Source organism: Ctenocephalides felis, unplaced genomic scaffold, assembly GCF_003426905.1.
Source record: "Ctenocephalides felis isolate EL2017-DRISC unplaced genomic scaffold, ASM342690v1 CF-g0.4_SCAFFOLD_01492, whole genome shotgun sequence".
In the NCBI taxonomy this organism is placed as follows: domain Eukaryota; kingdom Metazoa; phylum Arthropoda; class Insecta; order Siphonaptera; family Pulicidae; genus Ctenocephalides; species Ctenocephalides felis.
This window is the reverse complement of record NW_020537646.1, coordinates 15435108-15451139: the sequence shown is the minus strand read 5'-3', so window position 1 is coordinate 15451139 and position 16032 is coordinate 15435108. Positions and strand designations below refer to the sequence as shown.

General features: G+C 30.5%; 1 protein-coding gene across 1 annotated transcript; it reads right to left on the bottom strand.

The window, feature by feature from the left end:
• Positions 1 to 4707: 4707 nt before the first annotated feature.
• LOC113370921 (cyclic nucleotide-gated channel rod photoreceptor subunit alpha-like) lies at positions 4708 to 14484 on the bottom strand. Its single transcript, XM_026611592.1, has 6 exons — positions 14480 to 14484; positions 14127 to 14285; positions 12673 to 12845; positions 6219 to 6716; positions 6001 to 6144; positions 4708 to 4736 (listed from the first exon to the last, which is right to left on the bottom strand). Exons 1-6 carry the CDS (start codon positions 14482 to 14484, stop codon positions 4708 to 4710), a joined length of 1008 nt encoding a protein of 335 aa, XP_026467377.1.
• Positions 14485 to 16032: the final 1548 nt, after the last annotated feature.

Genomic DNA, 16032 nt, shown 5'->3' with positions numbered 1-16032 from the left:
TGGCTCTCATTTCCGTCAATCAATTTGCTCCTGCTTTCACAGGGACACCCGAGCGCTATAGTCGCGATAGTTTTTTACGGCGTTATCGTCAAGATTCCAATTAACTCGGAAACTTGCAATAAACAGATATAATAAAGTTTTCACTAGGCAGCTGTAATTTATTAGGTGATTATTTTATTACTGAAAAAATTCTGGCATCATTTTAAGAAAAGAAAAACTGGAGTCAATTCTATAATTTAGTTGATATACGGTTCACAATTGACGTGCGTTTTTTAAATGCTCAAGGGCCAGATTAGTTAGTTAGTAATTTTTTAGTTCTAGCTTAATTATATAAATATGAATACGTTAATTATACTTAAGCTCAAAATTACGTGTTACAAATTACAAATTTGTACTAATTACAAAAAATGCTTAAATTTATTATTTGTCAGATCGAAGGTTAATTAATGGACGGTTTTGCAATATTTTTTTCGTACAAATTTAGATCTAATTTAATATTTTATTACAATAGTTTTAAGCCAGATTTTGTCAAAGTATTTATTTTTATCTTGAAGCATATCATACATAAACTAAATAAAAAATTAAAATTTATAAAATGTTTTCTGTTATAAAAAAAAATCTAAACCCTCCAAATTTAGTATATTCATAAATAAAGTCAAAAATCTGTATAAATAGACAGTAATTTAGAGTAAAGCGTGGTTTAAAAGTCGACGGATTAAAACGTCTATTACCGATATCTCAGAAACTAGTAAAATTAATAATTTTCAAATATTATGGAAAGTAGAGGAAAGAAATGTATAATGAGCCATCACCTGGCTTTCTATGACGTCCCTATCGGAAGAGAATCGGCAATGTTTAAAAATCCATAACAACAGTATTTTTATCGTTTTTTGTTTGTAAGCACTCTTGTTTAGTTTACCTAACCTTAATATTATTTTCAAGTGTACTTTTTTCAATTGTTTTATTAAAAGATGCAACGTTATTTTTAAGTCAGATTCTCCAGTTTTCATATAACCCCTATGAAAGCTTGCATGTGGATGGGGTCAAAAGGACCAACTGAATCTTTGCAAGCGACAAGTAAATTAAAATAAAGAGCGCAAATTTACAAGAAATAAATTAAATAAATGGTTATTTCAACTCTGCTGTTGAAAATTTCTGACGAAATACCAGATCAAGATTATATACAGTGTTATCTTTGTAAAAAATGTTTCGAATTCTAATTTTGCACTTAATTTTGAATAATGTAGCTATTATTTCTGCTGTTGAATATTTCTGACAAAATACCAGACCATATACAGTGTTATCTTTGTAATAAATGTGCCGAATTCTAATTTTGCATTAGTTGAATAATGTAGCTATTATTTAATTTGAAATTAAAAGAAAGATTTTAGATCTGTTCGCTCACTGTCCCATTTTCCCGCCTATGGGATAAAAAACACCAGAAAACAATTTTCTGAAAAACACATTTTTACAATGATGATTTATCGTGGAGTTTTATTGAACATAGTCAGCTAGTTATTTGTTTGATATGTATAATATATAATTGGTTTGATTTCACTACATAATTGTTTAAAGTCAAAATAAAGTTTTGTGTTCCATGAGGTGAATTTACATACTTTCTATATGCCTTTATTATATTATATTATATTATATTATATATTTTGAGTAATCTATTTCTTGGTAGGAATTTCCAGGTATTATTAATTAAAAATTAAGGCCACGTGGTGATGTGTACGTGGCAATCGTGAGGCACCGCCAAAAAGCTCGACGTGGAAAAAGCTCCTGCATCGTATTTTAATATTGTTTACTCAGGCAATTATAAATATCGTATAAAAATAATAATAAAAAATTATTCGAACCTCCGACCACACTCAGCTACGATTAAGAGAATACGTTACAAGATATCTATAGCGGACGCAGCTAAAATGCAAACTTTAAATATTTTTTATAATTGAACCGCTTTTCATAGGCCTATAATATTTCACCGTGGTCAGTTTGGGTATAAAATCTTCCATTATGCCAAATTTCATCTAAATCCCGGAAGTTACGCGCAGGTTCCCCTTGTTAGTTATACTATTTCGACTAATCTATTTCTTGGTAGGAATTTCCATATATTATTAATTATTTAGCCACAACACGCGTACGTGGCAAGCATGAGGCACAGCCACAAAGCTCGCCGTGCAAAAAGCTCTTGCATGGTATTTCTTTGTAGAAGATGGAAACTGGATTGACTGGTTGGTGATACTGATAAATATATATATATATATATATATATATATATATATATATATATATATATATACTGAAAATACGTAGTCGTTTACTATATTCAGTGGTAATCAAACAATTTCTATATCTCCATGAAGTAAATTTCCATACCCTCCATATGCCTTAGTTATATGCTATTTTGGCTAATCTATTTCTTGGTAGAAATTCCCAGACATTATTAATTATTAATTATAGCTACGGCAGATGAATTATATACAATAAGCTAACACGCGTACGTGGCAAGCATGAAGCACCGCCACAAAGCTCGCCGTGCAAAAAGCTCTTGCATCGTATTCCTTTGTGGGAGATGGAAACGGGATTGGCAGGTTGGTGACACTGATGAATCGTGTTTCGATCGTCGACGGCGGCGATTCAAAAGCGACGCGACGTCGTCTCCACCGCGACGCAGCGGACGATACGTCGTCATGCTGACTCATGTGCGGGATAGAATATGGGGTGTTCAGCGGTTCACCGGGTTTTATCGACGAAAATCTGTATAGATTGAGCCAAGATATTGTAAAGTGGTATACCCTTAGTAGGATAGCGAAGGGTTAGGAAGTGGAACGAGCAAATCTAAATTATAAGCTGGTCGGCAGAGTTGCATTATTGGTAGATTCGCTGGGTCGGCTAATTTAAGAGCAACTGATATATTAGATATCAATTTGGAAAGAACGCAAAATCAGCAGAAGTGCGGTGGATACAGCTTTGTATTTCACTCTGTAATTGTTGGATAAACAAAAGGTAGTACGTTCTGGTATATAAATAATAAATTGATTATGAAATTTGTTTTCTTTCTGCGTGTCATACATTACAAATTAATGAAAACTGATTTCAGGGGGTATTCTAGTCTAGTATTTAAAAAAAATGTTTTGATAATTTTATGATTGAACTACTCAAGAATATGGGTACAAAACAATTTTTCAAAATTCAAATTATTTTTGTTTTCTTTTCTGCGCATTTTTTTCAATCCGAATACAGTACAATCCTATGAGCTATTTGGATTATACCATTCACTCACACTCATACACACACACTTTCAAACACACATATAAATTATTGTGATAAATTTTACTATATGGACAGTTGGAGAATCACTCCAATGAGTGATTCGCCAATTCTGTTCATTTCTACAAAGATGTGGTAGTGCTAAAGGTCTTCAAAATTATCTTTGGAAAGCTTCTTTTTCAGTGTTCTTGAAATTTGCGTCTTAGAAAGCTGAGTGACTATTGAATTTGAATGAAATTTTAAACGCTTTTTTCTCAAAACTGACTTTCTCGATAGCCACGATTTCTCAACTACTACTGGACCAATTTAGTTATAGTGAGCTGCGCCAATTCGCAAATTCCGATTTTTACTTTACAAAATTCGATTTTTACTTTTAAAAAATTCAATAATATTAAAAAAATTGTAGATAAAATATTTTATTTAACAAAACAATTAATTTATCTTGACCTTAGTTCATACCATAGCGACATTATTCTAGAATAATACTGCATATATTTTTTCTTCTTCGGCTAAAGTTATGGGTATAATAAGGAACATTAATTTTTTTATATCATCTACTTGCTTACCTTCTAGCATTGAAAATTTACAACTATTTATATTTTTATAGATTTTTTATATTCTCAAAACATTAATAACTTGTAAAAAATATAGTAAGAAAAAAAATAGATTATATCTAACATCGCATAAAACTCATGCCTCTAGACCAAAATACTCTCCCCTCAAATCGATGATAGACAATAAAAATTGGACAATTAAAATATTCGGAGTTGATCTTTTGTTTGAGTACTTTATAGCAAAAAATCGTTCAAATTCCATGTTGAATAATGCAAATATTCTGATGCGTTATTGCTGTACGCAATCTATTTGAATGCAGTTGTTGCATTAATAATATTACATTTCCATTTTGATAAATTTTCGTACTTGTATGTGCAATTTAGAAGTGTTTTAAATTATGAAAAATATGCTAAATCTCATACTCCAAAAAATATAAAAATTATATTTCAAGCTAAATTATTAGGCTAAATTATTATCTTTAACTTTGTTATTTTTTATATCTATATACAATTTTTAGTTCCAGGGCAACTATATGGCATTCCGCAAAATATTAAGCTAGAAAAAACGGATTAAATGAAAAGACTGCAAAACTTAACCATATTTGAAACATTTAATATAATATTAATTATATAATACTTAAATTAGTAATATATTTATATAAAAATGCTATACTTTATATTCGTCAACAATATTGATATTCTGCTACCAATTTTCATAACTGTTAATTTTAATTTAATGAACTGTTCCAAACGGCTATAGTGTAGATTAAACAACAAAAGTAATGTTTTGCTAAATTTCAATAAAGTACATAAATACAATAACACTAAACATAAAAATGCAATTCCAAGTTACCGGCACATGAAACTATTTCATATCTACTTAAAATCCGACGTCTTCGAGAAGTTGATCTGCTCATAAAATTATATTCATAACCTTTATTATATTACAACTCGTAATGTTATTTTTTAATATAAAACATGTCGTAGAATGATGTCCGCTTGACGATAAACATGAAATTCAAGTGTCACTTTTGTTGTTATTGCAATAAAGACAATGGCAGAGTTGAGTTTATATGGTGTTTTGCTCTGAAGGCATTTGAAGATTTTTATAGGTGCTAAAGTTTTATTAAAAATATGAAGTATTATTATGGATAATATAAAGTCGAAATTAAAAATTATGAAAATTTCTGAAATATGCAAGTCATTATTATAAAAAATGAATAAACCATGAGCCACCCTGAGAGCATAAACCAGCCAAGTAGCAGGCGCAGATTTTAAATATCGTTGAGTGTAAATGTACGCATTCATAAGTGATTTTGTAAACTTTTGTCATGAATTAAAAAATAACAATAATTTTTAAATATTAGTTCTAGCAATATTTAGTAGATTTTAATTGATTCTAGGAATAAAAACATATCGACAAAGTGTATATATCTACTAGTTTATATTCTAGTATATAGATGAACAATCCCACACTGCATGATATTCAATTTTTCCTCTCACGTATTGGAAAAGTAATTCGACACTAAATTTTAACGCAGCATATAAATTCTGGCAATAAAATAACACACCTATATTCGCATAGCAAGAAAAAGTTACGGGAGGCACTATAAACTAACCCAGGCAAAACTAAACTAAACCAAATTTATAGAATTACAGTAATTCGAAATTTAATGGCCACGTAGGTAGTTTTTGATATAACTTAAATGAATGGAAGTTGTGATGCGATTATGCTCTCGAATTCAAAAATTCAAAGAATTATATAATATAATCTGAATAAAATATGAGGTTTTAGGGTTGAAAATATTCGGTTGCAATCTGACTGGCTAAATTATTACACGCTTCTCTAACTTTTGAGGCAAAGCGGGAATTTGATGTGGTATTAAATCTTATTTTGCCGATGTCAGACAGTTTTTAATATAGTAGGGTCCGTTTGCGGTCGAATGGATAAGATTTTATTACGACACTAAATCGTATCGAAAATATGACGTCCGCAATGCGCAGATATATGCACATTTGGATGCAAACACATATAAAACATAATATTATTTATATCTTGCCTTGCATGAGATATTTATATTCACCAACTTTACTTAGATAGGTTAGATATAGATATTGCAACGGTTTAGATAATTTTCAAATATTTAGATATAAATTAATTTTTTGCACTTACCCTGAAACTCCTTCCTCGCTGTACTAACCGATGTGACAATGTTCGCCACATGTCCAAGTACTGTGGCAAATAATAGTAAACCGAATAATAATTGAGCAATTACAAAAATGTATTCACTTTTACTACGAGGCCTTGGCAAATCACCTAAAAAAATGATTGTAAGTAAGAAAGCATTATACATTGATATTTATGAATAAAAAAATGTAAATTATTATTACCTATCGTGGTGAGCGCCAACGTGCACCAGTAATAACTCTGCAAGTATTGCTTCACAACGTCAGAACTCTCCGAGTCATGAAAGACCCAATTTTTACTACCAAAACCATTATTTTTTGCTATTATATGATATAAACAGCCATTCCAATGAAATATCACTAACAAGTAATGAATAAGACTCAGCGATCTGAATAAATTTGGATAGTTCGTATGCCTTTCTGTTCTGTCCATGAAGGCCCAGAACTGATAAATTTTGACTAGACGAAACGACCTGAGTATTGAATTGAATCCTATGGATAAATATAGAAAGTCCAATGGTAGAAGACATAAGCAGTCTATGTAGAATGTCGTTGAATTCATGTAATGATGCCTCAATTTGACCGCGTCCGTCTGAAGGACGCCGTCCTCTAAGTAGCCAGTCCGGAAATGAATCATAATGTCCAAGAGATACAGGAAGTCAGCGAAGTAATCTAGTGCGAACCACGTTGAGAGTGTGTCTCCTGCAGAGAAATTGAGAAAATCAATTAGAGAAATGAGGTAAAAAATGTCTTATTGTAACATAATGACTGTACTTGGCAACTAGAACAAGAATATTTTTTTTTGTAGAAAACTTCTGTTACTTCTGTTAAAGATAAAGTTTATAGTCGAATAAGGGGGCACAAAGGTTCAATTTGACTTCCAGTAATTATACTCTCTAAACCAGTGATTCCCAAAGTGGTCCCAGTCCCAGTACCTACGAGACCATGACAACTTTCCAAGGGTCCATGTCAATGAAAATGAATTATGGAGCTCCATGTATTGGATCACAACACACCTTGTTAACATCTTTTTTATTATTATTATGACCTCAATTAATAAATGTCTTAATTTGGATTAATATTTTTACTTTAACTTGCGATGTTTTTTATGATTAATCAACCCACAAAATTGCTTTGAATTCATGGTTGAACTTTTCCTCCAACCATCCTCAGATAATATGTTCTCAAAAATGCATAATTCGATTTTGATGAATCTTGACACACATTGTTACTGTACTTCAGCAATATTGTGACCAAAATTTAAAGTTGGAACATTCATTAGTTTTTGAAATATGCGAGGTTGATGGGTGGCTGGCTCCGTTTTCAATACTAGTATTGAAACAGATTGTGCGTCTTCAAAAATGCATAATTCGATTTTGATGAAACTTGACATACATTGTTACTACACTTTACTAAATTTATGACAGAAATTTAAAGTTGAATCGTTCAATAGTTTTTGAGATATGCAAGGTTGATCGATGGCTGGCTCCGCTCTCAATACTAGTATTGTAAAAGATTGTACGTTTTCAAAAATGCATAATTCGATTTTGATGAAACTTGACATACATTGTTACTACACTTTACTAAATTTATGACAGAAATTTAAAGTTGAATCGTTCAATAGTTTTTGAGATATGCGAAGTTGATGGGTGGCTGGCTCTGCTCTCAATACTGGTATTGAAACAGATTGTACGTTTTCAAAAATGCATAATTCGATTTTGATGAAACTCGACATACATTATAACTACACTTTACTAAATTTATGACAGAAATTTAAAGTTGAATCGTTCAATAGTTTTTGAGATATGCAAAGTTGATCGATGGCTGGCTCCGCTCTCAATACTAGTATTGTAAAAGATTGTACGTTTTCAAAAATGCATAATTCGATTTTGATGAAACTTGACATACATTATTACTACACTTTACTAAATTTATGACAGAAATTTAAAGTTGAATCGTTCAATAGTTTTTGAGATATGCGAGGTTGATGGGTGGCTGGCTCTGCTCTCAATACTGGTATTGAAACAGATTGTACGTTTTCAAAAATGCATAATTCGATTTTGATGAAACTTGACAAACATTGTTACTACACTTTACTAAATTTATGACAGAAATTTAAAGTTGAATCGTTCAATAGTTTTTGAGATATGCAAGGTTGATCGATGGCTGGCTCCGCTCTCAATACTAGTATTGTAAAAGATTGTACGTTTTCAAAAATGCATAATTCGATTTTGATGAAACTTGACATACATTGTTACTACACTTTACTAAATTTATGACAGAAATTTAAAGTTGAATCGTTCAATAGTTTTTGAGATATGCAAGGTTGATCGATGGCTGGCTCCGCTCTCAATACTAGTATTGTAAAAGATTGTACGTTTTCAAAAATGCATAATTCGATTTTGATGAAACTTGACATACATTGTTACTACACTTTACTAAATTTATGACAGAAATTTAAAGTTGAATCGTTCAATAGTTTTTGAGATATGCAAGGTTGATCGATGGCTGGCTCCGCTCTCAATACTAGTATTGTAAAAGATTGTACGTTTTCAAAAATGCATAATTCGATTTTGATGAAACTTGACATACATTGTTACTACACTTTACTAAATTTATGACAGAAATTTAAAGTTGAATCGTTCAATAGTTTTTGAGATATGCGAAGTTGATGGGTGGCTGGCTCTGCTCTCAATACTGGTATTGAAACAGATTGTACGTTTTCAAAAATGCATAATTCGATTTTGATGAAACTTGACAAACATTGTTACTACACTTTACTAAATTTATGACAGAAATTTAAAGTTGAATCGTTCAATAGTTTTTGAGATATGCAAGGTTGATCGATGGCTGGCTCCGCTCTCAATACTAGTATTGTAAAAGATTGTACGTTTTCAAAAATGCATAATTCGATTTTGATGAAACTTGACATACATTGTTACTACACTTTACTAAATTTATGACAGAAATTTAAAGTTGAATCGTTCAATAGTTTTTGAGATATGCAAGGTTGATCGATGGCTGGCTCCGCTCTCAATACTAGTATTGTAAAAGATTGTACGTTTTCAAAAATGCATAATTCGATTTTGATGAAACTTGACATACATTGTTACTACACTTTACTAAATTTATGACAGAAATTTAAAGTTGAATCGTTCAATAGTTTTTGAGATATGCAAGGTTGATCGATGGCTGGCTCCGCTCTCAATACTAGTATTGTAAAAGATTGTACGTTTTCAAAAATGCATAATTCGATTTTGATGAAACTTGACATACATTGTTACTACACTTTACTAAATTTATGACAGAAATTTAAAGTTGAATCGTTCAATAGTTTTTGAGATATGCAAGGTTGATCGATGGCTGGCTCCGCTCTCAATACTAGTATTGTAAAAGATTGTACGTTTTCAAAAATGCATAATTCGATTTTGATGAAACTTGACATACATTATTACTACACTTTACTAAATTTATGACAGAAATTTAAAGTTGAATCGGCCAATAGTTTTTGAGATATGCAAGGTTGATCGATGGCTGGCTCCGCTCTCAATACTAGTATTGTAAAAGATTGTACGTTTTCAAAAATGCATAACTCGATTTTGATGAAACTCGACATACATTATTACTACACTTTACTAAATTTATGACAGAAATTTAAAGTTGAATCGTTCAATAGTTTTTGAGATATGCAAGGTTGATCGATGGCTGGCTCCGCTCTCAATACTAGTATTGTAAAAGATTGTACGTTTTCAAAAATGCATAACTCGATTTTGATGAAACTTGACATACATTGTTACTACACTTTACTAAATTTATGACAGAAATTTAAAGTTGAATCGTTCAATAGTTTTTGAGATATGCAAGGTTGATCGATGGCTGGCTCCGCTCTCAATACTAGTATTGTAAAAGATTGTACGTTTTCAAAAATGCATAATTCGATTTTGATGAAACTTGACATACATTGTTACTACACTTTACTAAATTTATGACAGAAATTTAAAGTTGAATCGTTCAATAGTTTTTGAGATATGCAAGGTTGATCGATGGCTGGCTCCGCTCTCAATACTAGTATTGTAAAAGATTGTACGTTTTCAAAAATGCATAACTCGATTTTGATGAAACTCGACATACATTATTACTACACTTTACTAAATTTATGACAGAAATTTAAAGTTGAATCGTTCAATAGTTTTTGAGATATGCAAGGTTGATCGATGGCTGGCTCCGCTCTCAATACTAGTATTGTAAAAGATTGTACGTTTTCAAAAATGCATAACTCGATTTTGATGAAACTCGACATACATTATTACTACACTTTACTAAATTTATGACAGAAATTTAAAGTTGAATCGTTCAATAGTTTTTGAGATATGCAAGGTTGATCGATGGCTGGCTCCGCTCTCAATACTAGTATTGTAAAAGATTGTACGTTTTCAAAAATGCATAATTCGATTTTGATGAAACTTGACATACATTGTTACTACACTTTACTAAATTTATGACAGAAATTTAAAGTTGAATCGTTCAATAGTTTTTGAGATATGCAAGGTTGATCGATGGCTGGCTCCGCTCTCAATACTAGTATTGTAAAAGATTGTACGTTTTCAAAAATGCATAATTCGATTTTGATGAAACTTGACATACATTGTTACTACACTTTACTAAATTTATGACAGAAATTTAAAGTTGAATCGTTCAATAGTTTTTGAGATATGCAAGGTTGATCGATGGCTGGCTCCGCTCTCAATACTAGTATTGTAAAAGATTGTACGTTTTCAAAAATGCATAATTCGATTTTGATGAAACTTGACATACATTGTTACTACACTTTACTAAATTTATGACAGAAATTTAAAGTTGAATCGTTCAATAGTTTTTGAGATATGCAAGGTTGATCGATGGCTGGCTCCGCTCTCAATACTAGTATTGTAAAAGATTGTACGTTTTCAAAAATGCATAATTCGATTTTGATGAAACTTGACATACATTGTAACTACACTTTACTAAATATATGAGAGGAATTTAAATTTAAAACATTCAATAGTCTGAGATATGCGAGGTTGATGGGTGGCTCAATCCGCGCTCAATACTAACATTTAAACAGATGGTATATTCTCAAAAATGCATGTTGCGATTTTGATGAAACTTGGCACACATTGTTACTATACTTTACCATTCATTTGTATGACCCCAAAATTTTCCTGCCATGGACCCCTTGAAAGTTACCATGGACCCCTAGGGGTCCATTTGGACCACTTTGGGAATCACTGGTCTAAACCAACTACATCACAACACATAATGCATATCAAACAAATAACGAACACTGTTCAGTAAAATTTTCAATCAATTCCTAACTTTAGAAATATGTAAATAAAATATTTTCCTAGAATTTGTCACGAGCCCTTGAAAACGAAATAGGTTAAAATAGTTTTAAGTGAAAAGATTAATTGTTTTTTATATTTACAATTTATACATTCTGTGCTCAAAATTTCAATATTTGTAAAAAGATAGATCAGTGCAGAATTACTACAGACATAAAATAATTACATCTGATATCAAACTGACCCTGAGTAAATATTATCCCCATCCCAATTTGGCCAACTGTTCACAATTTTTACGCCTTATGCTATTAATTTTTCATAATAGCAAATAGATAAATTAGTGTAAAAATACTATAGATATGAAATAAATACAGCCACTATCAAACTGATATATAAACTTCTTATAAATGTTATTTTAAATTTCTTATCATATATTATTTTGCATGCATTTGGCTATTCATAATTTAATTGCTTTGCTATTTAAATTCTATATAATTGCAAATGAATTAATTAGTACAAAAATATCATAGGTATGGAATGATTATAGCTGCTATCAAACTGATCTGTGAATATAATTTCAAATATAATATTTTATGAGTTGGAATATTTGATTGCTATTAACATTTATTATTGCATTATACACCGCACGAAAGTATTGAAAATAACACCAATAATACTATAAATTCCATATGATAATTAAATATTATGTGTATATAAAAATAAATATTATATATAATGGTGGTCCTCAATATGCACATTTTCGAATTTCCTTGCTCCCAAATGCTCAAATGGTTCCAAATTGATAAAAAACAATTCTCTGGAAGTTTTAGCTCTTAATATTAACTTTTAGATGGTGCGCAAGCAAAACTTCGTATGGAAATAGCATGAAATGTATTCAAAATTCAAATTAATGTTTTATTATTGCTAATGTTATATTATAATGTTAATATATTTGCCATCTAACGAATAAATTAAATTAAAATTCAAATGATTTGAAATTATATGTAAATTGTATTATATGTAAAAATTATATTGTGTACATCAAATCATAGCAGCAACCCATTAGATGCTCTAAAAAATTGAAAAAAAATCATATTATCCCATTAAAGTAATGACAGCAATTTAAACCAAAAACTTAATCATGAAATCTCGAACAATTTATCTCCAATTTGCAATAATAACACGTTAACTAACCTTATTCATTGCAGTATCAAATTTTGAATACCGGACGGGTTTAATTACCTACTACACAATATTACTATCCTAGTTTAAATGTTGAGTACCTAAATGCTATATAGCTTAGTTTATTGCAAAAGGAATTAAATTGTTATGCTTACTCGTAATTTCCTGAAATGCGAATCTGTATATGATGACCCAGAAATTGTAGAGAAATGCCAATGAGACGACCATTGACCAATAGTAGATAAACCGTCCGGCGGGATCGAACAAGAACGACCAATTCGTTACTCGATGCTTGGGCCGGGTCGGATACGAGGCACTCCTTGTACGTCTGGAAAAATAAAATATTATATATTAATAATATATATGTATATTACAAATAGAACTTTCAATTGTATTCCTCATTGATTAATAAATAAAGAGATAATTTATACTACACATTTGGCACTACTTTTAAAAAAAGAGTGCGCGTAAGGTTCACATGTGATTGAAGTAAAACTTAATTGCATTTAAGATGGCATTTAAGTAAAAATAAATACATCATATAACAATTTTGAATAATGTTTATTAGTAATATGGTAACACTCGTGATGCACATATGTATTAGTGTCAACCATTATACACGTTTATATAATGATAAATTATAAATTATATATTTATAATAGCATTAAAAATATGTATAATATTTAAAAACAATAATGTAATTAAAGTCATACTTGAAATATGACATGATCGGTTTGTCATTGTATTTAGCATTTAGAAATGAACCTTCATTAGAGAAATAATAAAAGTAATTGCTGATTGATAACTTCTATAATATTCGTTCACACAGTGAATTATGTTAAACAACGCCTAAACAAATATTGTTTTCGCAACTTCACTCATCATATAATAATTGTGTTTGAAGAACTTCATGTAATTAAAATTAACATACATTCATTGACTGCTTGTATTTTTTTTACTTTTTCGCTGGCGATATAATCTCATTCTTTGAACAGCTGTATTATCTGTTTTGCCTAAAAAATATTTTCCATTTCAATAACTTCAAAGATTTATAGAAACTGCGAATAATATAGAAATTATTTCAATAAACTTATGTTTCAAACACGGCGCAAATTCTGCATTTGTTTTATTATTTTCATTATAATTATTTACGGGAACAGGGTAAAATATTCTTCTAATTCGGGCATTTTTCATTAAATCAAGATTTGTACTACGATGTAACTTTAAAATGTTTATTTATCTATGCCGATTTCCTTATTGATATCGGTACGCATACAACGTTGATGCTGGTACGCATACAACGGCAGATCTCTATTCACATACGCAACGACTAATCACAATCGACCCGTATAGAAATGATATCATCGAGAGCGAATGACGAATCATTGGTTCGACTCTTATCTGCCGTAGCGCACTTCCGTTGCATTTGTACGGATTTACACCCTAGTCGCGCCTAAAGAAGTTATACTTCAAAAATAAGATATATAAATCAACGTTTATCCAAATAATAGTTTTATGTGACAAATCTACGAAGTGCTAATCTGTAGTCAAAATCAGCTTCTGCCTTGAATGAAAATCGTATTTTCCGTATTTCCGTATTTCAACGCACCTGTCAGTTCCGTTACAGCTGCCAGTGGCACTGCCCAGGTGATTCGTGGAAGGGGCATTGGTCCCCGCGGAGCATCCAGTGCCCCTCCGGCCCCCCGCACCCAATAGGGCGGTATCGCAGCCACTGCCATATGTTGCACCAGTAACGGGATATTTCAGTCTGGAAATGAAAATTTGGGGACATAAATATTTTGGGTATATCGAATACGTATTTCAATGTGTTGTGTTCAGGTTTCAATTAAAACTATTTTTATTAAATATACTGTAGAAAATAATTACTAACAAATTTACAATTTTGTTACAATTTCTTTGGCTTCGACTCTTTATGTCAACAGCACAACAACTACAATTTACACCATCTTACTAATAAGTAATATGCCTTCAATTATTTTAGTCCATTTCACATAATATCACATATTAGCAGCTGTTAATATTATACATTAAAAAATATGCTTAGCTAATATAAATCAATAAGCAATTTGGAAATTCACATAATCGTATAAATAATTTGGCCTATTATCGCAATAATCTTAATTGTTAATTACCACCAAGATTTATTCATATAACAAATATATACTAAATAATTTACGTTTTCTAAGTACCGTCAAACTTTAAACACGGCGGTTTTCTGATAAATTATTAAATGCTTAGCAGCGCTTGTGGCTTCAAATAGAGTACTATATATATGGAGCCATATATCTAAATAGAAATACTGGTATAGTATATATTGTTCGAGCAAGAATTTACAATATAACTTAGATAATGTAAAATCTAGCGTAGAATGTATAGCACGCGTAAAGTTCAAGCATGGAATTAATTAGCTATTAACATGCATAAAATAAAGAGAATACTGAATCATACTTTTACAATTATAATAGAAAGTAATCTGCATTGCAGATGCTTAGAGAGTAGATAATTTTGCTAGCCAATTGCAATTGTGATATGATAAGCCAATATATATTGTAACTCAACAATGCTATTTAATTTCAAAATGCGGTCAAAGTGATCCAAATATAATAACAGGACACGAATTATGGGTAGTCATTTACATTTGTCATCATATTTCATATCAAATTTCATCATAGTTGTTTGGTTGTTCTAAGTAAAAATTTCAATATCCTAAATCTAGTGATCCTAAAAAATATTTTGCTTTTGTGAACCATTCATAAGACTTTTGCTATATGATTTCGCGTACAAACTTTATTTTGGTTAATCGGAACCTTCTGGAACAATATGTCAATATTAATATTTAGTATATTATCTGTTAACGCGAAAAATCAACCCTGGTCTATATAGATATATTTTAATAATCTTCATAAGCGATAATAAAACCTAAGCTCTGTTATTGCACTATTTTGTTATATAAAAAAAATCTGATACAGTAGTGCATCCTGCAAATAAGCAGTTCCTCAGTCATTAATCCACCTTTAGTAATCCAAAAAAATAATTTGCTTTTGTGAACCATTTACAAGACTTCTACTATATGATTTCGCGTACAAACTACCATTCTGTTAATAAAAACCTTTCGGGATAATATGACAATATTAATATTTAGTATAGTATTTGTTAACGACTTAACGAAATATATTTAAATAATCTTCGCACAGGAATGCAATCATAAATAAAATCTAAGCCTTGTTATTGCACTATTTTATTATATAAAAAACTGATATTGTAGTGCACCTTGCAAATAAGCAGTTCCTCAGTCATTAATTCGCCTTTCTAAGAAATTATATTCTTTGAAACTTGACCCAACTAAATCACAAGTCAATTTATAATTGGACACTGAATGATGTAATGGGAAGTCGCTTGCATCAAAACAAAAACCTATCAAAAAATTATATAAAATTATTAAAACTTTGTAAATCACAATCAATAATTAAACAACTTCTCATAGGTCTATAGTA